Here is a 26,677-nt window from a genome sequence, read left to right as displayed (position 1 = left end):
TATTGCAAGACCTCGCTCGTTTATCAAGTTAAAATTTATTAAAAATTTTTGCTCGTTTTGCAAAACACTTACAGACCAAGTTACACCACTGTATATAAATATATATATGAGGGTTGTTACATAAGTTTCTGGCCTGACTAATTTTTAGAGGAGATAGAAAGAAAACAACTGTGTCACTTTTCAACATAATCGCCCTTCATTTCAACACACTTTTCACATCTTTGAATTAACATTTCTATGCCTGTGAAAAAATAGTCTGTACTTTTGTCTGCAAAATGGCCTAAAACTGCATATTTCACTTCATTGTCATCTGCAAATTTTCTTCCTCAAAGATCTTTCTTCAGTTTCGAGAAGAGATAGCAGTCACTGGGCACTACTTCTGGACTATAGGGTGGGTGTTCAATCTCTTGGAAACAACAGTCCTTCACTGCAGCCTTCACACCATTACTTAGCATTCATTGTCTCATATCCTTTATGGTGTCACGCAGTATGTGCAGGAGTGAAACATAATATTCTGCATTCATGGTGATATTCCTTTCCTTGAAGTCAACCAAGAGAATTCCATGGCAATCCCAAAAGATTGTTGCCATGATCTTCTTGGTGGACCGAGTGACATGGCTTTTCTTGGGGTGCTTCACCTGGTTTGCACCACTCCATGGATTCCTTTTTGAAAAAAGGATCATAATAATGGACCATGGCTTGGTGACAAAGGATTCCAGCACTTCTGTCTGATTACCTTGGCAAAGCTTTAAAAACTTGTGAGAACAGGTCACACAATGTTCTTGAATTGAAGAGAGAAATCGAGGCACCCACCTTGCACTGACCGTCATGTGAAGCTTCTCGTGAATGATGCAAAAGAAGGTTGTTACAGAAAACCCCAATGTTGCTGAGATTTCTTTCACCTTCAGCCATCTGTCATTGAGCAGTTCCTCTTCAACAAGAGAGGCATTTTCCTCAGTAATCACTTCCACAGGCCTACCATTACAAGGATCATCTTCAATGGTCTCTCTTCCTAGGTGAAACTGCTTAGCCCATTCCTTCATGGTGGAATATGAAGGAGAAGCTTCCACATAAACACCATCCAATCACTGTTTAATAATGCTTGGAGAAAGCCCTTCTTTGGTGAAAAACTTTATCACAGTGCAGTACTAATTTTTTAACATTGCAGCCACTAAGTACCACGTGTTAGTCATACAAGTGCCTCCAACTGAATGACACAGGTAGAGAGTTGAAGCTGGTATACTAACCTTCCCATAGATGGTGCTATCTGTCACACACAGCATTTTATAATCAGTGCAAATTTTGTATGTCAGGTCAGAAACTTTTGGAACCTACCTCGTATATATATTTGTATGCAAATTGACTTGGTTTATGAACATGTTCAATAATTTTAATGACTTAACCCACAGAGATAATTAAGTTTCATAAGGACACAGCTAGTCTTCTTCCCTTCAGGTATTAGGCTTAGTGGCCTGTTACGGGCTGTCTTTAGCCCTTCTAAGCTGCACCCATCCTGAGGATAAGGTGGCTAGCCCTATGCCTCCCAGTGTGTCCTATGTCTGTAGCTGTGTGTGTTCTCGGGAGCGGTTTGCTTGCTTGCGGGAGGAAAACCCCCAGATAAACTGGGGAGAAAAACCCTGCAGTCCATGCCCAAGACTGGCTAACTTGGCTATGTCTTAGAAAAATCTTTAAGACAATGGAAATCGAACCCAGGACACTCCTTTCCCAGGCATATGGTCGCAAAGAGCATAGCCACTCGGCTAACCGAGCAGGTTTACCAACGACACAACTAGTTTCGTTGGTAAGCCAACTTCGTCAGGCGTCAAAATACAAAGAGCATATACAAAAAAGACCGACAGAAACATTACACGCTAACAACAGAGCTATCAAAAACTGTAAAGTTCAAATTGGAGTCCGCGGTTCAGTTCTAGCTACACTTATACGCGTGCGTGCGTGTGATCTTGCGAGAACGCCAGCACTGAACAGAAGAGCTATGTGAATCTGGCAAATTGTAGCTAAGGTTGCTATTCATGTGGGTAGAATCGAGGGCAATTTCTTTTGAGTCCAGGATATGTCTTTCAAGTTCATCGTAACATTTGTGAATATTAGAAGTTTGATTCCACTCTATTTGGTGTTGGCGGCCTTCATCAGAGTTTACAGAAAACAAGACGTTGCTGGTAAGAGCACTGGCTCGGATTCTATTATAAGAGATGTCTCTTTTGTGCTCTTCAAGATAGAGAAAGATTGGTTTATCAGTTTGTCTGTAGTAAGGTTTATCACAACTACAAATAATTCTGTATACTCCTGAGAACTGAAGATGATGATGATGTTTTTCTTTAGGCTGACTAAGGATAGATCGGAGTTTTGGTAAAGTAGAGAAGCACGTTTTGATGTTGAACTTTTTTTTTAAATTCTAGCCAGTTTGGGCGAGAGGGAACTAATGTAAGGTAAGGAGATGTAAGCTCTGGGGGTAGTAGAATCTTCATTAGTTTGTTGATGATGGTGAAAAAGAAATTTCTCAATGCTTTTTGAAGCAAAACCATTATTGATAAAGGTCCTTTTGAGGAACTTAAGTTCATTTTAAAACTCTTTGTCATCTGATAATAAGGATGTGGCCTGATGCACAAGAGTAAATATAATGCCATAATTCTGTAGAGGGTGGTGGCGAGAGGATGCATGAAGGTATCTATCTGTATGTGTTGGTTTCCTGAAGATTGAAATTTTAATATTATCAGTACTCCTGGTTAGCTTTATATCTAAAAAAGAAAGACAATTGTTAACTGCTAGCTCAGAGGTGAATTATTTATTTATTTAGTGTATGATGTACAGGTCTCAGGATAATACATACAAATTACATAAAACAACATAAAAACAATTGTAAAAATCATATTAAAAGGGGTACACTAGGTTGAAATAATTAAACATCAAAATTAAGAATCAGGAGTCAGAGATTAATCCTTAAATCCTGGATCCACTCCAGGGATTCTCGGATTAGTATAAAAAAGTCCTCTTTAGAACCTGAGAATGACCAGATAGGGCACTCAAGCACAATGTGATTGATAGCCTGGATCTCTCTTCTGCATTCACAGTTTGGAGTATCGGACCAGCTCCATTTATGCAAGAGATGCTTACATCTCCCATGTCCTGTTCTAATCCGATTTAAAGTGGTCCAGACATGTCGAGGGAGATTGAAGCTCTCCAGACGAGATGTTGGATTTGAAATGGGAATTTGAAGATTGGAGGTACATTGAAACCAATACTCTTCCCATGACTCGCATAGGTCAAAGTTCTGATCATTTATTTGTATTGCACTTCTCCAGGTAGGTTGCCTGGATTTCAGTCTTTGTGAAGTATGGAAGGAAATGTCTTGGTGGATAGGCAAGGAACTGTTTCCAATTATTTTTGTCCATAATTTGCTTAAGGCTTGGGTCCTGTAGAGCGAGGGAGAGGCTATATTACTGAGACTTGGGAGCCAGTAGCAAGGAGTAGATCTTAAAGCTCCAGAGATTATCCTCATAGTCTGATTCAGCTGGACATCGACTAAAGAAGAGTGTGTGCTGTTCAGCCACACAGGAGCACAATACTCTGCTGTAGAATAGACCAAAGACAGTGTGGTAGTACGCAGTGTGTTGGCATCAGCACCCCCAAGAAGTACCAGCAAGTTCATGCATTATATTATTATGAGTTTTTAATTTTCCAGATGATATTTAAATATCAAATTTCTGTCTAGGGTAAGTCCTAGGTATTTTAGACGATTGTTAAATTTCACCTGTTCATTTCTGAAGTAAACTTTTCGGATATAGTTGGCCTGGATATTACTTAAACGAAAGGATGCTACTTCAGTTTGTTCAGGTTAGATTGTAATCGGTATCGTCTAAAGTATTTATCAAGTACAGCCAGATCTTCAGTTAAGGTGTTCTCAGCTTTTTGGAATGTTGAGTTGCAATGGCAATATCGTCAGCATACATGAATCGCTGTGGTGCTGTCTCTGGGATATCACTAATATATAAGTTAAAGAGCAATGGGGCAAGAACTGACCCCTGAGGTAGGCCATTTTTAATCTTAAAGAATTTATTTTTGGATTCACTGAGAGATACTTGTATCCATCTGTCTGCTAGTATTTCATTAATTAGGTTGGGTAGTTTTGGTGATGGGATAGTTTCTAGGAATTTTAAGATAAGACCCTCTCTCCACACTGTGCCATAGGCAGCAGAGAGGTCCATGAATACCGCTATTGTTTTCAATTATTTTTCATAACTGTTCTCTATAAAGGTTGTCTAGGCCAGTACTTGATCGCAACAACTTCTGTCAGGTTTGAAGCCAGCCTGTTTCTGTGGAGTTCTGTTATGTATACTTGAAGAAATTCTGCTGTATAGCATTCTTTCGAGAAGTTTCAGGCAGATGTTTAACAAGGCGATAGGATGGTAGTTGGAAGCAATTGTAGGGGCTTTGCCAGGTTTTAACACAGCAATGATTTTAGATCTTTTAAAAATTGATGGAAGTATGTCAGAGTCCAGGATATTATTGTACATAGCAGTAAGCCATTTAATAGTTTTTGGTCCACAGTTCTTAATGAATTCAGGGTAGATGTTATCGAGTCCAGCTGCCTCCCCAGTCCTCAATGAGTTAACTGCATGGGTAAGTTCCTGGGAAGTGAAAGCCTGAGATAGTGATGATGGTGGAAGATCTGTTTTAAGATTTTTTAGTGTTTGTTTCACCTCTCTCTCGTAGCTACTCTATATTGAGGATATTTAGTCATCGAGACTATATGCTTTGTAATGTGTTTTGGATCTATGGTGGGCAGTTTACCAGAAGTCCTTGTATTAAGGTCAAGATTCCTAATCAGGGACCAAGCTTTTCGACTGGAATGAGTAAAATTAAGATTGTTCATTGTTTTAATCCATTTGTCTTTTCTAGCATTGTCAAAAGACTTCAGTAGCTCAGTGGCTACTGTAGGGTTATTATAGTAGAGAATTCTTTATACAGTTTTTCACTGTCACTATTCCAGCCTGGGATATAATCTCTCCTAAAACTTCTTGGAATGGTTAGTTTGGCAGCATCAATAATAATGCCAAAAATCTATTGTAATTATTTACAGTGGGCTTTATAAATCTTATTACAGTGTCAACCTGTCTCTTAAAAGAATCCCAATCAGCTTTCAGAAAGTTCCACCTAGGTTTTAATACTGTTCTTATGATTGGAATATTTAGGCCTACTTTATAGATTATAGATTGATGTTGGTTATTTGGAAAACTGTCTAATACTTTCCTAGAGATGGGAATTTGGCCACCATTATCGTCTGCAGTACAGAAGCACAAATCAGGATTATATCCTCTTTCCCATCTAGAGGAGAGAAAGTTCGGTTTATCTTTGGCATCAAAGATCAGATAGAGGTTCTGATTTTCCATCCAGTTCACTAGTAGGGTACCATTTAGGTCATCCTTTCTATAGTCCCAAAGGGAGTGATGACTATTAAAATCTCCCAGGATTATGCTTGGATGTTGTTGTTGTTGCTGGGACAGGATCAGGCCATTTAACTAAGGGAGGTTTATATACGTTGGTTACAGTATAACCAGATATTATAATAGATACACTATATATGTCCTTGCTGGTGCTTGGTTCACAGATCTTATAATTAGAAATGTTATTTTTTATATATGTTGCCACACCATATTTGGGATGGTTTCTGTAGTTAATCATATTGTAACCATATATTTTCCCTCTCGTTAGTAGATATAGATCATCCTTAGTGTGAGTTTCCTGTATTACAACTACATCTATTTGATGGTAATTCAGGATCTTAGTAAGAACATCGCATTTAGCCCTACTTATGCCTTCTATGTTTAATTGACATATCAGAGGTGAATGTGATGTCGTGATGGAAGTTATTTAGATGATCCAAGAAAACTTTGAGGTTATCTGAGAACAGAGAACAGAGCCAGATTCTAGGTTTCAGTGTGGCCGAACTGGCACCATTATATTGACGATGTTTTTCTTATATGGGAACAAGGTCCAGATAACCTCAAAGTTTTCTTGGATCATTCTAAATAACTTTCATCACAAACTCAAATTCACCTCTGAGCTAAAAGTTAACAATTGTCTTTCATTTTTAGATATAAAGCTAACCAGAAGTACTGATAATAATAAAATTTCAATCTTCAGGAAACCAACACATACCTTCATGCATCTTCTCACCACTACCCTCCACAGAAATATGGCATTATATCTCCTCTTGAGCAGTAGGCCAGATCCTTATTATCAGATGACGAAGAGTTTCAAAATGAACTTAATTTCCTCAAAAGGACCTTTATCAATAATGCTTTCGCACCAAAAAGTATTGAGAAACTTCTTTTTCACCGTTGTCAACAAACCAATGAAGATTCTACTACCCCCAGAGCTTACATCTCCTTACCTTACATTAGTTACCTTTCCCCCAAACTGGCTAGAATTTTAAAAAACTTCAACATAAAAACGTGCTTCTCTACTTTACCAAAACTCCTATCTATCCTTAGTCAGGCTAAAGAAAAACATCACCATCTTCAGTTCTCAGGAGTATACAGAATTATTTGTAGTTGCGATAAACCTTACTATGGACAAACTGATAAATCAATCTTTCTCCGTCTTGAAGAGCACAAAAGAGACATCGCTTATAATAGAATCTGAGCCAGCACCCTTGCCAGCCATGTCTTGTTTTCTGTAAACTCTGATGAAGACTGCCAGCATCAAATAGAGTGGAATTAAACTTCTAATATTCACAAATGTTACGATGAACTTGAAAGACATATCCTGGAGTCAAAAGATTCTACCCCACATGAATAGCAAATTTGGCTACAATTTGCCAGATTCGCATAGCTCTGCTGTTCAGTGCTGGCATTGAACTTCTCGCGAGATCACAGACATGCGTAAAAATGTAGCTAGAACTGAAGTGCGGTCTCCAATTTAAACTTAACTACAGTTTTCGATAGCTCTGTTGTTGTTAGTGTGTAATGTTTCTGTTGGCCTTTTTTGTATATACCATTGTACTTTGACACCTGATGAAATTAGCTTACTAATGAAACTAGTTGTGTCATTATTAAACTTTATTCTTAATTATCTCGGTGGTTTAAGTCTTTAAAATTATTGAATGTATGTATGTATATACACACACACACACGTTATTTTATTAATAAATTAAATTTATCCAATGATTACTTATTAAATTTTTGCCTCCATAATTTTACTTTATCTAGATACAATCAAATTGATTTCAAGCTTTTTTATAATTTTTTTTTATTTTTTTTATTTATCATATCATAACTAAACTCTTTTATCTGTTTCTATCACCTCGTGACAATCAGCACTCATTAAGGTTATTCTTCCATAGTCATTCTTCTTCTTTCTTGACACACAGTGAAAGAACTCTTGGGGATTTCAGATGGCCTGCTTGGCTAATTTCTTCTCAAATTCTGATTTTGCCTTCCTTGCCATGCTGGCCCCCCTTCTTGCCTGACCCTCGTACTGTTCATGAGTTTGCTGGTCACCTTTCTCCAGAGGATTTTCTTTTTCTGCAGCTCATGCTTAATGATATTACTCATCCATCTAACTCCTACATGATTAATCCTCCTCACCTTAGATATACAATTTAATATAGTTTTCTCTAGATGCCCCTTAACTATATCCCATGCACTACTGATTGCAGGGTTTTATGCCATGGCACAGCTTTGAGTTCCTAAGCTTGTTATAATCACCTGCCTTATAATTCCATGTGGATCCCTTCTTAACAGAATATTCCTCATTTTTTGTAATCTCTGAAGTCAGGATTGCATGGTCACTTTCCCAAATCAGAAGCAACGTGGCCACCTTAGTTATGGATAGCTCTTCTGATCCTATGACCAAGTCCAAAATTTTCACACCCCTAGTCCCTCCATCACATGCTGTCTCAAGTAATTATCTTTTAGTAGGTGTATAAATTCCATTTCCTTCCTGCCATGTGCTCTTTCTTCCCTCCAGTCTATATCTCCATAGTTGAAGATCCCCTGTAATAATCACTTGACCTGCACTCACTGTAATAATTTGCTGATGCATATCATACAGATCATCCTTGGAACCTCCTGGCCTATAGCAGCAGCCAACAGCATGTTTTGTCACATTGGTCTTGATCTCACACCAGACTGCTTCATATGAACAGCAACCTTCCTGCCTATTTCCTATTCTTTATTGGCTGCAATTCATCTGCTATCATCAGCAGTACCCCTCTCTCCATACTATGTTCTCATCTTCCTTGAAAATACTAAACCTTCACATTCTATCACTGGAACTACATCATCTGCTGTTAGCCAAGTCTCACTAATGCCTATAACTTTCAGTGAGGTTCATATAACCAAAGCCAAAAACTCTTCCCTCTTGTTCCTGATACTTCTGGCATTAGTATATAGAAACTGCAGCATTCCTTTAAGCCCCCCAACCACTTTTACTTCCAGAAATGACCATCCTATTCAATATTTAGGCTTGAGACATTAGATTTCACACTCATTGATCATTCTCACACTCACTCGCTTCACACAAATTCACCTGTGTTCACCCTAATTGCTTAAGAATTCCTGAATTTGTGCTTCACTTCAGCATGCTTGGTGAACAAAGCTCTCTCTAGACACTTAACATCAAAACCATTTAGATGCATTCTGTTAGCATTATAGGAATCCTTCTTTCCATCAAATACAGGCCACAGATCCAGAAACTCTACATCATTTCTTCTGCATAACTTGTGTGTTGATTCATTTGTTATAAATGCCCTCTTGCTCAACTGGCCTTTATCAGAGAGTGACAGGAGACTTACAATTTTTACCTTCTTGACCTTCATTTTTGCTTCGTTCAACAACTCATTCACATTCGCCCTCAGAGAATACCTCTCAGATCATAAGTGCCGACCAAAACCTAGTGCTTTTGCCTTACCTTTTTGCTTCCTGATGGCATGACTAACATTATTGATTTTTGTGCCAGTGAAACATGATTTTGTTATACTTTTGTTACGTACCACTTTGTTCATTGAGTCCCCGTACATAATTTTCTCCTTATTATGTTTTTCTCATTTGTTGACATGATCTGGATTTTTACCTCGGACCATCTGCTTTCTTCTCAGTCCTGCTAATCTCTTGCCACTTCTGCAACTTTTCAATTTCATGCTTTGTCCTGTGTAGGATAGCATTCAAGCACTATTTGGTTATTTATGTCTATTTTGTTCTCCTGCATTTCCACTGCAGCATGTTCAATATTAACTTTATTTTTATTCTTTAATATATATATATATATATATTATATATATTAATATTTTATGGATTAATTTTTATACTTACTTTTAAGACTTTTATAAAAGGTAAAAAATTACTTCGCTGTAATCCATGTTTGTATAAATCTAAGAAAAGAATTAAAAATATAGTGAAGTTAAAAAATTAATTTAAAAAATATATTAAAAAATTAAAAGTTATTAATATTGTAAAAATAATTTAGCAAATTTAGTTAAAAATATAATTGTTTAAATAACACAATGAATATTGAAAATCACTATATTAATCAATTCCACTACATACACAATTATATAACACAAATGTAACACAATTATATTGCAGAATGTGTGCATTATCAATCCTAAACTTAAAATTAACAACAAAATTGTGCATTATCAATATTAAACTTAAGATTAACAACATACAGGCAATTCATACTAGCTAATTGACTAAAGTGGGCTCCAGGGCCCTAATAAATGAATGTAATTTTAAATCCTTTTCAGGTTTTTTTATTTTCATTTTTTGAAATACAAAATGCTCTTGTTTGACTATGCATGTCATTGTAACCTCTAAATTAATTTAAAGGTATATAAAAAATATGCTTGCTTCTTTCTTGATTTTATTTTTTTTTTCCAGCTATTACTTTCTAGGCACTCTTAAGCTATGAAATCTTAAAAGTTGATACAAAATTTATAATTTTTGCTAGTAAATAATATTTATATCAAAAATTCTTACAAGTTAATAAATAACTGTTGGCGGAAATGTCAGCGTTCATCAGACTAGCTGAAAGCTAAAGTTATGTCTATATTTAAAAAAGGGGATAGAGATCATTGTGGAAATTACAGAGGAATAAGTTTATTAAATACAGGTTATAAAATACATGTTATAATATAAAGTAAAAAATTGAATAAAAGACTTAGAAATATTCCAATCTACTTTCAGCAGAACAAAATGGTATCAGACATGAAATATCCTGTGTAGATAATATCTATAGAGAATTTTAAATTGTTTTAAATTGAACTGCAAATTTTAAGTCAAATATGTTAAACGAAATTATTGAAAATAAAACAATGATTTTATATGAAGACATATTTAGCCTTTATAGATTATGAGAAAGTTTTTGATAAAATACACGGCCTATAAGGAAAAAAATATAATGATCATCATAATACTTTTCATGGATTTAGGCCTACAATGGTCTAATCTGGCCTCAGAAGTCATTGTTGAATCTCTTTAGAGGACATCCTGGTTTCTTTTCCTAATGGTTTGTAATTTAATACTTGTTTTGGTAATCTTTCTGTTTTCATTCTTTCGATGTGTTTCATCCATTTATGTTTATATTTCATTATTTTTTCTATTACTGATTCCTGGTTTAGTTCTTTCATAATTTCTTAATTTCTTTTGTGATCGAATAGAGTATACTTTGCAGTTTTTCCCATAAATTTTGTTTCAGGTTATTAATCTTTGTTTGTCTTTTTGTTTTACTGTCCAGATTTCACTTCCATACAATAAGACTGGTAAGGCTAATGTTCTGTATACTTTTAATCTACTTTGTTCTTGAACTAGATTAGGTTTGAATACAGAGTTCATCATCATCATCATGCGTATCAAGGATTTAGGCCTAGCATGGCCTGTTCCAGCCTTATAAGTCATCGTTGAATCGTTTAAGAGGACGTCATGGTTTTCTTTTTCCTAATGGTTTGTACTTTAAGGCTTGTTTTGGTAATCTTTCTGTTTTCATTCTTTGAACGTGTTCCATCCATTTATGTTTATATTTTTTAATTTTTTCCATTACTGGTTCTTGTTCTTGATTTAATTCTTTCATAATTTCTTCGTTTCTTTTGTGATTAAACAGGGTAAACAGGGCATACTTTGCAGTTTTTCTCACAAACTTCATTTCTGCTGTTATTAATCTTTGTTTGTCTTTTTGTTTTATTGTCCAGATTTTGCTTACATACATTAAGACTTAGGGCTAACGTATTGTATACTTTTAGTCTGGTTTATTTTTGAACTAGGTTTGGTTTAAATATAGAGTTAATTACACCTGTTATTTTTAAATATTTTGCAATTTTTACATTTATATCTTTTCATTTTCATATGTGATCATACATCCTAGGTAGTTAAATGAATTCACCTCTTCTAAGACTTATTATCTATTACTATTTTAGTTCTTGCTGGATCTTGTCCTTTAAAGGCCATAGTTTTTGATTTTTCTGTTGATATTATCATACCATAATCTTTGGCTATCTCATTTAGATCTAAAATAGCTTTCTGTAAGTTATCTTCAGAATTTGTAATTATTATTTGGTCGTCGGCAAACAGGAGAGTGCGTAAGTTCACTGTAGGAGAACGTTTAATTCTTTGATGTAAATTTTTATTCCATTTTATTACTATTTCATTTAAGTAAATATTAAAAATAGTTGCTGAGCGGGGACATGCCTGTCGGACCCCTTGGTTTATCTCTCTCGTATATGATAGCTTGTGATTTAATCTTATTTGTATTTGATTATTTTCATATATACTTGTGATAGCTTTTAGGATATTATTTGGTATTTGTCTTTCTTTTAATATGTTAAATAATATGTTTCTTTTAACTTTGTCAAATGCTTTTTCAAAGTCAATAAATGCAATATGTGTTTCTAAATTGTATCCTCTTCTTTTCTCTATTATTAATCTTAGGCAAAAGGCTGTGTCTATACATCATCGTCCTTTTCTAAATCCATTCTGTACTTCTAAAATAAAGTTTTTGGAATATTTCATTAGTTTGCTATTTAAGATTCTGCTATATATTTTGTAACAGGAATTTAGTATAGTGATACCTCTATAGTTTTTAGGGTCATCTCTATTACTTTTTTTAAAGATAGGAATCACAATTGCTTCTTTCCATTCTACTGGGGGGGGGGGGATATCAGATGAATAAATTTTATTTAAAAAAAAGTCTTTCTTTGAATCTTGTTCCTGCATATTTATTTAGTTCTGAACCTAGCTTATCTTCTCCAGGTGATTTTCTGTTTCTTGTTTCTTTCAGGTTGATTTCTAATTCTTTAGTTATTTTCTTTTCATTTTTGTTAATTGTTTGCCAGTTGTATTTTTTAAAATATTTGTCTGTCCACAATTCTGTGTAGTAATTTAGAAATTCTTCTAATTGCAATTCGGTATTTAATTTTGTTTTCTTTGATATCTCTTATATACAATGGGTTTTATTTTATATAAATCAGGTTCTAAATTAGAAACAAATTTGTTCCATGCTTCTCTATGTCTTTTTCTGACTTCTCTTTTAGCTATGGCTCTCATTCTTTTATATTCTATTTCATCTTCTAATCTTTTACTGCTTAACCATTTGTGATAGGCTTCTTTTTTCTTTTTGATTATTTCTTTGATTGGATCATCCCAGATCTTCAGTTTTTTCCTTTTATTGAATTTTTTGGTCTTTCCTAAGCTTTCATTTGCTGCTGCATTTAGTATCGTTTTTATATTAAGCCATTGCAAAGAAATGGAGCTAGCTGAGGAATTAGATAAGTACCAGATCGACATAATAGGGGTAACTGAAACAAAAAAGACCAAAACTGGTGAGATCTTTCTAAGCAATAAATACAAAATGTTATATTCAGGCAATGACAATCAAGGAAAAGAAGGAGTAGCATATTCAACACAAAATACGAGGCTAATCTTCTTGAATGGCAGTCAGTCTCAAGTAGAGTAATGTGGACAAATATGAGAATGTGGAACTGGACAATGAGACTTAATTGTGCCTATGGTCCCACAGAAGGTTCTACTAAGGTAGAAGTGGAGGAATTTTTTGACGCTCTAGAAAAAGCAACTGACACAATGAAAAAGGAAAAGTTGGTCCTTGTTGGGGATCTAAATAGCAGAGTAGGAAATGATTGCGAGACATACAAAAATATTTTGGGAAAATTTGGAGAAAAGAGCAAAGCTAATAATAATGGCAAATATCTGTTGGATTTCTGCTCAGGACATGGACTGGTTATTACTAACACCATGTTCCAACATAAAAATGTGCACAAATTCACATGGAGAGAAGAGGCTAGGAATAAGAAAAGTCTCATTGACTATGTTATTGTTGACAGTGATGTCTTCTCCCTGGTGCAGGACACCAGAGTGTACAGAGGATTTGAAATTGGAAGTGATCACTATTTAGTCTTGAGCAGGATAAAATTGAATTTCATATTGAAAAGAATAACATGTAAGAAAGTTTTAAAGCGAATAAAAGTTGAGCAGCTCTCAGATGTGAACTGTAGACTAAAATACAGAAGGATTATTGAAAAGAAAATGAAAGAGTTTGAGAACAGGAATCAAACCTTGGAGATTCAGTGGCAAACTCTGAAGAAAACATTGACTGATTCTGCCAGAGAGGCATGTGGTGAGGTTGTGTGCAAGGATAAAAAAAATCAGAACTCCCTGGTGGACACAGGAAGTTAAAGAGGCAGTGAAGGAAAAGAAGAAAGCATACCAAAAGTTCCTGTCAAATAAGTGAGCTTTTACTCTTACAGAATACAGAGACAAATGTAAGAAAGCTAAAGAGTGTATAAAACTAGCTAAACAAAAGTCATGGGAGGACTTTGGCAAGAATATAGAAAATAAATATCAAGAAGGTGACAAAATATTCTGGAGGTTGTTGAAGAAGCTTAGGAATGGAGGAAAGAGTACTGTAAAAGGAGTTAGAGATGATAAAGGTGACATGAAAACAGGAGAAAAAGATATCCTCGAAGTATGGAGTAATTACTTTGAAAAACTGCTAAATTAAACAAGCAGTGATGACAGCACAGTGATAAAAAACACTGACCAGGCATGCAGTCAGGAATACATATCCATACTTGAAGTAGAAAAAGCCATCAAAGGCTTGAAATGTGGAAAGGCAGCAGGAGTAGATGATATTCGACCAGAAATGCTGAAGTATGGTGGTATAAGAGTCTTACAGTGGCTGCACTGCATAGTTCAGAAAGCCTGGACAGAGGGACGAATTCCCGATGATTGGAGTAGAGCTCTCATAGTACCCATACATAAAAAGGGAAATAAAACTGAATGCGAGAATTACAGAGGTATATCCCTACTAAGTGTGCCTGGTAAGATATATGCAAGTATACTTGAGAAACGGTTGAGAAGAATTGTGGAAGAAAAGCTTGGTGAAGAACAAGCTGGATTCAGGCCAAATAGAGGCTGTCAGGATCAGATCTTCACTTTATGACAAATAGTCGAGAAAGCATGGGAATATAACAAAGATCTGTATTTAAGTTTTGTCGATTTGGAAAAGGCAGTGCCAAGAGAGAAGCTATTCAATACGCTGCAGTTATATGGTGTCAATGGGGCATTATATCAAGCAATACTTAGTCTTTATTTGAGTTGTAAGTCAACAGTTAGAATTGAAGGAAGTACAGGAAGATGGTTTAATGTTAAATCTGGTGTGAGACAAGGATGTACGTTATCCCCTCTGTTATTCATTATCTATATGGATCGCCTTATGAAGGAAAGTGGTATTAAACCTGATATCAAAATTGGAGATGTTAATGTCAGCTCTTTGCTTTATGCGGATGATGTTATACTTCTAAATAAATCCGCTACAAGTCTGCTAGATTCTCTGACTAAATTGAATAGCTGTTGTAATAGATATGGTATGAAGGTCAGCAATAAAAAGACAAAGACAATGAAAATAGGCAGAATCATTGAAAATGTCAACTGTGTTGTGAATGGAGAACCTGTGGAACAAGTAAAACATTTCAGCTACTTAGGCACAATTTTTACTGAAGATAGTAAATTAAATATAGAAATAGACAACAGAATCAGCAAAGCTGGTATGGTGGGAAGTCAATTGAATAAATTCATATGGAATAAGAGAGAAATTAGTCGGAACACTAAATTAGCTGTATACAAGACAGTGTTCAAACCAGATTTAACTTATGGATCTGAGAGCTCGGTCAGAAGTAAAAAACTTGACCAAAGACTAGAGACTGCAGATATGAGATTCCTGAGAAAGATTAGAGGCATGAACAGATGGGATCAATGGCAATATCATATTAAAAATGAGGATATTAGGAAAGAACTTGACATTGTCAGCATCCAGGAATGCATTAGCAGAGCTAATCTCAGGTGGTATGGTCACTTAAATAGAATGGGAGAGGAAAGATTAGCAAAACAAGTGTTCTCTGCCAGGATGGCAGGAAAACGACCCAGAGGAAGACCAAGATATAGGTGGATTGATATGGTACAAAGTGCCTTAGATGATAGAAATAAAAGATCTGATAATGTTGGAGTCTTGACAAGTAACAGACTGATTTGGAGGAAAATTGTAGATAGGAAGTTAGTAATGATGTAATTTTTTCATGTAGTACTGTCATATCCTGTACACCCCTTGAGGGTACATAGCAGGAATTTGATGATGATGATGATGATGATATTTCTATTTCTTCATTTTGTTTTATTTTATCTGGATATTGGTTAATTCTTTGTTCATATAGCCATTTTACATTTGTGTCATTCAACAGTCTAGTTTTATAAACAAATGTTTCAAATTTTCTTTCTGTTCTTGTTACTTGTAGCCATTTAGGTGGTAATCTTAATTTTATTTTAACAAGGAAGCGGTCACTGCTTATTTCATATCCTCTGTGAACTCTAACATCTAGTGAAAATTTTGATGTCTTTTCATTTAAAATAAAATAATCTAATATTGATTTCCATCCTCTTGCTGCCCAAGTATATTTATGTATGTCTTTATGTTTATAGAAGGAATTCATTATTTTTAGGTTATTATAAACTACAAAGTCAATCAATTTTTTACCATTCCTGTTTAGAGTATGTATTCCATGTATTATCATATTATTATTAATTTTCATGTTTCCAATTCTTGCATTTAAGTGTCCTGCTAAAATTACGTAATCATTTTTATTTATTTTATTATATATGTTTTGTAGCTGATTATAAAAATCAATATTATCCTGTTCTCTTCCTTCTTCTGGGGCATATAAACCAATTATTGTTACAGAGTTAATTACGCTTATTTTTAAATATTTTGCAATTTTTATTATTATTATTATTCAGGCCTCCAAGGAGTCAAAAGACTCATCGTGGGAGGTCCTTCCTAAGACATAAAGTCTGTCAAGACTCATCGAGGGGAGGTCCCCCCCCCCCCCTGAGAAACACAAAGTCTATCATACCACTCTTGAAACCCACTGACCGTTCTCGCTCCCACCACTCCATCAGGCAATGCATTCCACGGCTCAACCACCCTCCACAGAAAGAAACCACTCCTTACCCTCTTGCTCACGGTTTCCTTTCGTAACTTCCAGGGATGGCCTCTTGTCATCACTCCTTCCCGCTGTTCAACCAAGCGAAAGAACTCCCCAATGTCAACCCTGTAACCACCTCTCAACAGTTTAAAAGTCTCAATCATATCACCTCTCCTTCTTCTATCCACCAAACTCTGCAGTCCACATTCTCTCAGCCAATCCTCATAACTATCCTTGTACAGTCCTGAAATCATCTTTGTCATCCGTCTTTGTATCCTTTTCACAGTTAATTTATCCCCTTCAAATCCTGGGGACCAAATCTGAGAACAATAGTCCAAGTGTGGTCTGATCCGAGACTTATACAACGGAATGATAACCCTCTTATCTCTGCAGGTCAGTGTCCTTCTCATAATAGCAGCAATCCTCTGTGTTACCTTCACTACCTTTGCAATATGTCCCCTAAACTTCAGGTTTCTATCAATCATCAACCCCAGATCTCTTGTCTCCCCTACTTCCTCCAGTATAACTCCTCCCATAGAGTATGCAGCATCCCATCGATGTTTCCCAAACCTCAAGACCTTACATTTTGCTGCATTAAACTGAAACCCCCATTCATTTGCCCATCTATCTAGCTTATTTAAATCCTCTTGCAGGGCTACCACATCTGCACTATTACTAATAATCCTTCCCAGCTTCGCATCATCCGCAAACAGCTAAATATCCCCCTGCAATCCACTGGCTATGTCTTTGATATAAAGGTTAAACAATATAGGTCCTAGTACTGAGCCCTGTGGGACCTCACTTGTAACCCTCTGCCTCCTGGAAACTGCTCCACCATACACAACTCTCTGATACCTATCAGACAGCCAATCCTGAATCCAGTTGACCAATCTGACATCCAGACCCATGTGCTGCAACTTAAATATCAGCTTATCATGTGGCACCCTGTCAAATGCCTTCGCCAAGTATAAGAAAATTGCAGTATATGCCTTTCCCTCATCTAATGTTCTTGTAACTTTATTATAAAAGGCTGGCATATTGCTAAAACAAGAGCGTCCTTTCGCAAATCCATGTTGACTCTCACAGATAACATTACCCTCATCTGCCCAATGCTGTATACGGTCCCTCACTACTTTCTCCAAGATCTTAACAACTACTGATGACACACAGACTGGCCTATAATTAGACACTTCCAGTCTGTTACCACCCTTATGCAATGGCACTATCTTACCTTCCTTCCATTCCCTGGGCACCTTTGCCAAAGCCAGACTTTCATTGCAAAGCCACGTTAAAGGCACTGTCAATTCCCTAGCACATTCTCTCAAAACTTGTGGTGAAATACCATCCAGTCCCACAGCTTTACTGACATCCAGAGTACTCAGTATCTGAAACACACTCTCCTCCTGTACCTCCAGACCTCGAACCAGTCCTATCCCTCTAGCATTAAAACTGACTCCTCTAGGATGAAATACTCCAATAAAGTGTTCATTGAACAATTCCACTATGTCCTCTGCATCAGTCACTCTATTCCCATTTTTATCCCACAATATCATTCTTCCACAGTCATTTCTCCTCCTACTGGCCACATAGCTAAAAAATTCCCTAGGATTTTCTTTGGATCTTAGGGCCAATCTCCTCTCATATTCCAGTTTCGCTTTCCTTACCACACTAGTCACTCTTCTGGCCTGTGTCTTATATTCCTCATGCATCTTCTCTTTACCTGTCTCCTTATATCTCTCTTCCATAGTCTCTTTTTCGCATGCAATTCCTGTTTAATATTGTTTGTCAACCACTTTACTCCAAATTACGTCCTCTTCTTCACTCGTGGTATACAACTTACCATTGCTGATAACAAATATTCTTTCACAATTTCCCACGCACTAGTGATATCCCGGCCTTCCAATTCCTCCCTCCATGAAACTTCCCAAAGTTGGCATCTAAGACTATTATAATCACCTGCCTTATAATTCCACATAAGTTCCCGTCTCTTTGATACTCCTGCATGTCTATTCATTTTCCAAGTCAACACCATATGGTCACTCTCTCCAACTGGTGGGAGAGACGTCAACTCAGTTATTATCAACTCTTCTGATGCTATAACCAAATCCAAAACTTTTGAACCTCTTGTTCCCTCTGTTACATGTTGCCTAAGACATTTGTCCCTCAAGAATTCTAGAAATTCCATTCCCCTATTGCTACATGCATCTTCCTCTCTCCAATTTATACTACTGAAGTTAAAATCTCCCATAACAATCATTCTTCTTGCACTTGCCAAACTTAGCTGTCTAAACATCTCCTGGTCCCCATCCTCTGTGCTCCTGGGTCTGTAGCAACACCCCACTAAATATCCTGTCTTGCCTACCTCTACCTCACACCATACGCTCTCAAAATCATTTGTCTCACTTCCTTCCAAATTCTCCACTCTTAGAGGACATAGGTCATCACTTATCATAAGCAGTACCCCACCACCACGCTTTTCCCTCCTATCCTGACGAAAAATGCTATACCCAGCGACTTCTATTCCTGTTGTTATATCCTCTTCTGTCAACCACGTCTCAGTGATCGCAATAATTTTTGGCCAGGCTGATGCTATCTGCGCCACCAATTCCTCTCCCTTATTCCGGATACTCCTTTTTAGGTTTATATCTTTCTCATTTTCATATGTAATCATACATCATAGGCAGTTAAATGAATTCACCTGTTCTAAAATCTTGTTAATTAATACTATTTTAGTTCTTATCGGATTTTGTCCTTGAAAGGCCATTGTTTTTGATTTTTCTGTTGATATTATCATTCCATAATCTTTGGCTATTGCATTTAAATTTAAATCCCTCTGCAAATTTTCTTCGGAATTTGTAATAATTTGATCATCAGCAAAATGTGAGTGTTTAAGTTTACAGTAGTAGAAAGTTTAATCCCTTGATGGAAATTTTTATTCCATTTTATTATTATTTTTTAAATAAATATTAAAAAGAGTTGCTGAAAGGGGCATCTTTGGCAGACTCCTTGATTTATCTCTCTTGGATAAGACACTTCATAATTTAACCTCATTTGTATTTGATTATTTTCATCTATACTTATGATAGCATTTAGAATATTATTTAGTATTTGTCTTTTATTATTAGTATTATCATTTACAGCATCTCCATGGAGTCCAGAGACTCACTGTGGGAGACCCAAATCAACCAACCTACACAAAAATCCCATCATACCTCTCCTTGAATCCATTCACTGTCAGGGAGCTCACAACCAATTCTGGCAATCCATTCCACTCACTCACCAGTCTCCACACAAAAAAAACTGGACCGCACATCCTTGCTAACACCCTTACACAACTTCCACGGATGGCCCAATTTTCTTTTTTTTTTTTTTTTTGTGATTTCCATGATTTTCCATTTCTTGTTTCTTTCAAGCTGATTTCCAATTCTTCTAGAGGTATTTTCATTTCATTTTCATTAAAATTTGCTAAATAAAATACTTCTTTTAACTTTCTCAAATGCTTTTTCAAAGTCAATAAATGTAATATGTGTTTCTAAATTGTATTTTCTTCTTTTCTCTATTATCAATTTTAGGCAAAAGGCCAGGTCTATACATGATCGTCCTTTACTAAATCCATTTTGTGCTTCTAAAATAGAAGCCTTCGGAATATTTTATTAGTTTATTTAAAATTCTGCTATATATTTTATAACAAGAATTTAGAATACTTATACTTCTATAGTTTTTAGGGTCATCTCTACTACCTTTTTTAAAAATAGGGATCACTATTGTTTTTTTCCATTCTACTGGGGGGTTACTTGTTGAATAGATTTTATTTTAAAAAAAGAATAAGTCTTTCTTTAAATCTCATTCCTGTATATTTATATAATTCTGAACCTAATTTATCTTCTCCAGGTGATTTTCCATTTCTTGTTTCTTTCCAGCTCATTTCTAATTCTTCTGTGGTTATTTCCATTTCATTATCATTGAATGTGTGCCAGTTATTTTTTAAAAAATATTTATCTGTCCACAGTTCTGTATAGGAGTTTAGAAATTCCTCTAATTTCAATTCAGTGTTTAATTTTATAGTTTCTGTAGTATCTGTACTTATGTTTCAAAATGTTATATACATTGGGTCTTATTATATATGAGTCATGTTCTAAAATTAGAAAAAAAAATTGGTTTCATAATTCTCTCTGTCTTTCTCTGACTTCTCTTTTCTCATTCTGTTATACTTTATTTCATCTTCTAATCTTTTACTGCTTAACCATTTATGATATGCTTCTTTTTTTCATTTTGATTATTTCTTTGATTGTATCGTCCCATATCTATGGCCTATCTGTGTGTCAGGTGTTGTGGTTAAGTTGTTGGAGAAGCTTGTGAGAACTAGGATCCAGAGTTGGGTTGACAACAATGGTATAATTTTTGATGGACAGCATGGATTTGCTAAAGGGAGGTCATGTTTTAGTAATCTACTTACTTATTACAATAGAGTGACTGCTTCCTTGGACAGAGGAGAAGGATACACAGTAATATACTTGGATTTCACAAAAGCTTTTGATAGAGTACCTCATGATAAGTTGACAGTCAAACTAGAGCAGATGGGGTTGGATATTAGATTAGTGCATTGGATTGGAGACTGGCTATCTGATAGGTATCAACAAGTTGTGTATGGGGGTGCAATATCCAGGAAAAGGAAAGTCACTAGTGGAGTGCCTCAGGGGTCTGTTTTAGGGCCATTACTATTTAACTTATATATTAATGATATTGGTGAAGATTTGGATGGAGATATTCAGTTGTTTGCAGATGATGCAAAGTTGGGACGAACCATAAAGAGTAGTGAAGATGTTGTGGCCTTGCAAGAAGACTTGAATAAATTGAGTGATTGGGCAAGCAAATGGGGATGTGAGTTCAATGTTGCAAAATGTAAGGTTTTAAAATTTGGAAAACAAAGATGGGATGCAGAATTTATGCTTGGTGAGAATATATTGTTGGAAGTAGAGGAAATAAGAGATCTGGGGGTGATAGTGGATAAGGATCTAAAATTTAGGGGACACATCGCCAAAATTGTGAAGACAACACAAAGACTTCTGGGAATGATGCGGAGGACACTGACATGTAGAAGTAGGGAGATACTTGTTCCAATGTATAAGGCTTTGATTAGGCCACACTTGGACTATTGTGCCCAGATTTGGTCACCGGGTTTTCAGAAGGATGAAGAGATGTTGGAAAGGGTCCAAAGGCGAATGACTAAGGTAGTTTCTGACCTCTGGAATGTTGAGTATGAGGAAAGATTGAAAAGATGTAATTTGCAGAGTCTCGTGGAGAGAAGGAAGAGGGGAGATATGATAGAGACCTACAAGTTGGTAAGGGGTTGTTATAGGATCAATGGTGGAGAAGTTCTACAGAGAATAGTGGGAGATCAGGGGAGAACCAGAGGTCATCCCTGGAAACTGTATAAGGAGGGTGTGAGTAAGGGAGTGAGAGGCAGGTTTTTTTCGTGCAGAGTTGTGAGTGATTGGAATGCCCTGCCTGAGAGCGTGGTGTCTGCAAGTAGTTTGAATGTGTTTAAGACACGGTATGATGAGATGTGTGTGTAAGATAAAAGGACCTCCTAGATGAGTCTTTGACTCCATGAGGTCTTGTTTTAATAATAATAATAATAATAATAATATCTTCAGTTTTTTTCTTTTTATTGAATTTTTTGGTCTATCCTAGGCTTTCATTTTCTGCTGTATTTAGTGCTGTTTTTATATTAAGCCATTCTATTTCCATTTCTTCATTTTGTTTTATTTTATCCAAATATTGGTTAATTCTTTGTTCATATAGTCATTGTATATTTGTATCAATCAATAATCTAGTTTTATAAAATAATATTTTAATTTTTTTTTCTGTTCTTTTCATTTGTAGCCATTTAGATGGCGATCTAAATTTTATTTTAACGAGGAAATGATCATCACTTATTTCATATCCTCTGTGGACTCTAACATCTATAGAAAACTTTGATGTCTTTTCATTTAACCTTCCTACCGGCTAGGACGTCTATAGACGTCCAACTATATCTGGATAAGATTCAGCCCACCTGTTTAAAGAACCTGGATAAGAAGTGCAATTTGACTGTCATGTCCATTAGAAGGTGTGATAAACCCTCACGCTGAAGAGAAAGGTTAATCGGATTATCTCCCGTTCGTAGCTGCCTCTCAGTTGCCTATAACAAGAAACAAACTTTCTTGTTCCATGCTGGTGAACTGAATTTTAGTTATATATGATAGAATAAAAATAGAGAAATTATTTATATTTTCGTTTTCTCTTTTTATTGTACAATACAATTTTAATTTCTGGACAAAATAAAGGTCTTGCATAATTTCTTCACTTAACCAATTTAATTTTTTATTTTTTTGCGCTAATTTTTTAATCGCTACTAGACAAAAGATTTTTCTTTGTTCTCGAAGAAATTAATTCACGATAATTATTTGGAATATTCTTTTAAAAAAAGAAAAGAAAACCGGCTGCCGACGTTCCAGGTTATATTAATTTTATTTTTGTACAAAACCATCGAAATCGAATATTACTTAACAGATTTCCTTTAGGACACGCTTGAGCAACTTTGCTTTATAGAGAATAACATGAAATTCTTTAATCATATTATTAAATTTTTTCTTCATGTTGTATAGTAATCTGTACTTTTACTTTCTTGGTTTCCTTGTATAATTGGTCATTACAAAATGAAATTAACAGTTATGATTTAAATTTATATTTTCTGCATAATTCAGATATTTTATTCTCCAATTTTTAAAGTAAGCGATACATTTGCTTATTTTTATCATTCAAAATATGTATATCAAATGTGAAATTTCATTTCCATATTTTTACAATTGAATTGAACTTTATTTCGCCTCTGATAGTTTAACACCCCCCCCCCCCGTTGCATTACTATCACACACCCGAAAACTGTTATGAAACATAGGTACAGTTTTTATTTAATTCGTTATTTTTCTCTAGTAATTGTTCCACATGACTTTAATTTTTCGATACTGAAACTATGTGGTGATTATTATAAATTAGCAAATTATAAATCAGACAATATACATATTTCCTGATTATTATAAATCAGGAAATTATGTGATATTCGGATACAGGTGAAATTAATATTTAAAATCACTGTCATCCTTCAAATGCAATATCAGAATAAAGAAAGTGAAAAAACCGAAGTTTCGAAATACATTTCGAAAGCCAGCTCTCTAAATGTATTGGTCTACAGACTGGATTCTGAACACGCTAATGTTTCGTGATGTTATGACTGAAAAACAATTCAATCTCATCATGAAGTATTTGCATTTTCAGAATAATGAAGAATACGATCAGGCAACACATCCTTGCCCAGTCCTCAACAAAATTTATGATTTTCTGATGAAAATCCGTCAAAAATGAAGGTGGACTGAAATGTAAGCAGTATATTCCCAAAAAGAAAGCGAAGTATGGAGTAAAATTTTTTATGCTTTGTGAATCGGAAAGTGGATATCTTTGGGATTTCAAACCTTATACGGGAAAGCAAACTGTAATCGAACACGATAAATATTCGGATCTCCCCTTGTCGATGCGTGCAGTAATGCAGTTACTAGACTCTTTACTGGGGAAAGGTTACTGCATTATAATGGATAATTACTATATATGTGTCCTGAACTCGCTGATTTGCTTTTACAGCATCTTACAGATAGTTATGGTACTGTAAATGCAAAAAGGCGAGATATGCCTCCAGATCTGGCTTCAGGAAAGCTATCGAAGGGGGAAATCCGAACTTATCAGCGAGGGAAAGTCTTTGCACTACGTTGGAAAGACAAAAAAGATGTTTTTCTGCTATCTTCCCTGTACAATCCATCAGCGGAATCCGTGGAGAAGCATGGTTTGAAGAAAGAAAAACCCATTGCTGTGTGTGCATACAACGACACTATGGGTTGAGTCGACAGGTGCGATCAGCAGCTATCATTCTACTCTGTAATCAGGAAACAGCATAAAAAATATTACAAAAAAGTGTTCGGACATGTTATTTGAATTTTGAAGTGTTTGGATTTTGTTATTTGGAACAGTTTCCTCCTGTACAAGAAAAAATGTTTGTCTACCATAACATATCTAGAATACAGAATAGAAATTGCGAAAGCATTGCTGCATGCACATGCACCTTCTTCAGCAAGCAGAAAAACAGGAAATCCTATCAGACATCTGAGGTTGAACGCTGCTAACTCCAACCATTATCCCGAAAATCTACCACCAACGGCAATAAAAAAAAAAACCTCCACGCAAATATTATGTATGTAATAAAAAAAATATCAGAAAGGAAACAAAAATCTGGTGCCCTGAGTGTAAAACTGCTTTGTATGTTTATCCTTGCTTCAAGGTGTTCCACGCTGTTCAAGAATTTTAAATTCTGAACAGTATGAAATAAAAAATGTTTGTTTTCAAAGCCATCAAAACAGTCCTTTTCAGGACTACAAATATTGATAGAGGGATACCCGAATGCACTGTTTCTTTTTCATCTTGAAGGCTAATTTTTAAGTTCTCTCTATAACACAGAGAAACTGGAAAGAGTATTCCAGGTAAAGTATTTCATCAAAACAATAAAAAATAATGAAATAAAATCTACCCTATATATATATATAAAATGATAAGCTTTTTTATGTCATGTTTATCGAAACGTTTTGAAACTCAGGGGCTACCCTGAGTGTCGAGTCTTCAAAATTCGAGTCATCAGAATTCAGGGGCTGAACCCCCTTTCGAGTTATCACAATTGAAGGAGAACTGGTCTACCATACCGGAACACGGGGGGTTGGGCATAGCCCCCCTAGTTAATAAATGAAATATATAAATAATAACGGGAACATTTTCACCTTGCCAACACTCAACACTGATGTGATATGGGTTCCAAATTTCTTGTTTCGGAGATATATATATATATATTACAGTTTTGTAATAAAAATTTCTGCTACAATGAAGTTTGGCAGAATCAACAATATTATTACCACCTTATTTCTGTTTCTCGTGTGGGAGAAAAACGGTAAAATGTCACTCTTATAATTATATGAGATGTTATAATGGCAAAAATAGTAAGAAAAAAGTCATTTGCAGTTTCTCTTCAAAACACAAAGAAAGAACATTGTAACTTCAGCCAGTGGAAAAGAAAAACTACATATTTTTCTCCTGTTATCTGATTTTTTTTCTTATAGTTCAAAGAAGAAATCACTGCATATAGACACTACATGAAGTCTGCAGGAGGGAAAAAAATATGGAAATTGGTTACATTATAACGAATAGAGAAATCATGTCAGAAAAATTATTCACGTATGATTCTAATCTCAGCAGACATAACATTTTCTTCTAGATTAGATATCTAAAGTAACTGAACCTTTGCTACTATTTTACACTAAAATGAATGGGTATGTTCCCCAAGTGATTTACGTTTGTAACAGCTGTCTTGCGAACGATTTATGAAATAAATTATCTGAAATATCCGCAGATTGCTTAGGTCTATATCCCCCCCCCCAAAAAAAAAAGAAGATTATGAAACGCATATGCACCTTTTCTTTGAAAATAATTCAAATCCTCTTTTTCAAGATAATTGTATGATTTAATTTCTAATTTTTGATAATAAAAGTGAAACTGATCATTATAAATTAAGCAATTATTTTGGCATAAATAATGTATAAGCATGTAAACGAAATATCAGTATTTCTGTTAGAATATAGGTAATCAACAATCGAAAAAGAAACAAGACATTTTTGACATATTCTGCACTACAGCCTGGGGCACTTTAGTGTTCTCCCCTTTCTTCTCAATAGCACTGAGAGTAATAAGCCTTCAGCTTTTCCTCCAGCTAAGAGGATATAACCAAGTATTTACAAGACTAGATTATTTCAGAAATAGCTTCCAGCAGCATAAGAAGTAATATTTAGATTTTTTTAAAGAAAAACAAACAAAAATAATACTACTGAACTTTCTTTTGTGTGGTATGCATATAAACAATTTTGCATGGTGAAAATATAGCATATTATTTCTAAAATTTCACGTAATTTCAGCGGGCAGTAGAACAGCTGGTTTTAGATTGCAAATAAATAGAACAGAATTAGAAGTTTCACAATACAATCTGATTGCCGTATATCTTTTGTCAAAATGGTAAAATGAAGTAATTGATTTTGAATGCTC

General features: G+C 35.2%; 1 protein-coding gene across 1 annotated transcript in view; it reads right to left on the bottom strand.

The window, feature by feature from the left end:
• LOC150094212 (AFG1-like ATPase) overlaps positions 1 to 26,677 on the bottom strand; it is a 299,001-nt gene that overhangs the window by 95,109 nt on the left and 177,215 nt on the right. The window contains exon 7 of the mRNA XM_090411886.1: positions 9,333 to 9,391. Within this exon, the coding sequence (XP_090268012.1) occupies positions 9,333 to 9,391 (59 nt within the window). The remainder of the gene's footprint in view (positions 1 to 9,332; positions 9,392 to 26,677) is intronic.

The sequence above is a fragment of the Typopeltis vanoorti genome, chromosome 22 (genome assembly GCF_054136105.1).
Source record: "Typopeltis vanoorti isolate ZY-2024b chromosome 22, IOZ_Tvanoo_1.0, whole genome shotgun sequence".
NCBI classification, from domain to species: Eukaryota; Metazoa; Arthropoda; class Arachnida; order Uropygi; family Thelyphonidae; genus Typopeltis; species Typopeltis vanoorti.
This window is presented reverse-complemented; position numbering and strand designations above follow the sequence as displayed.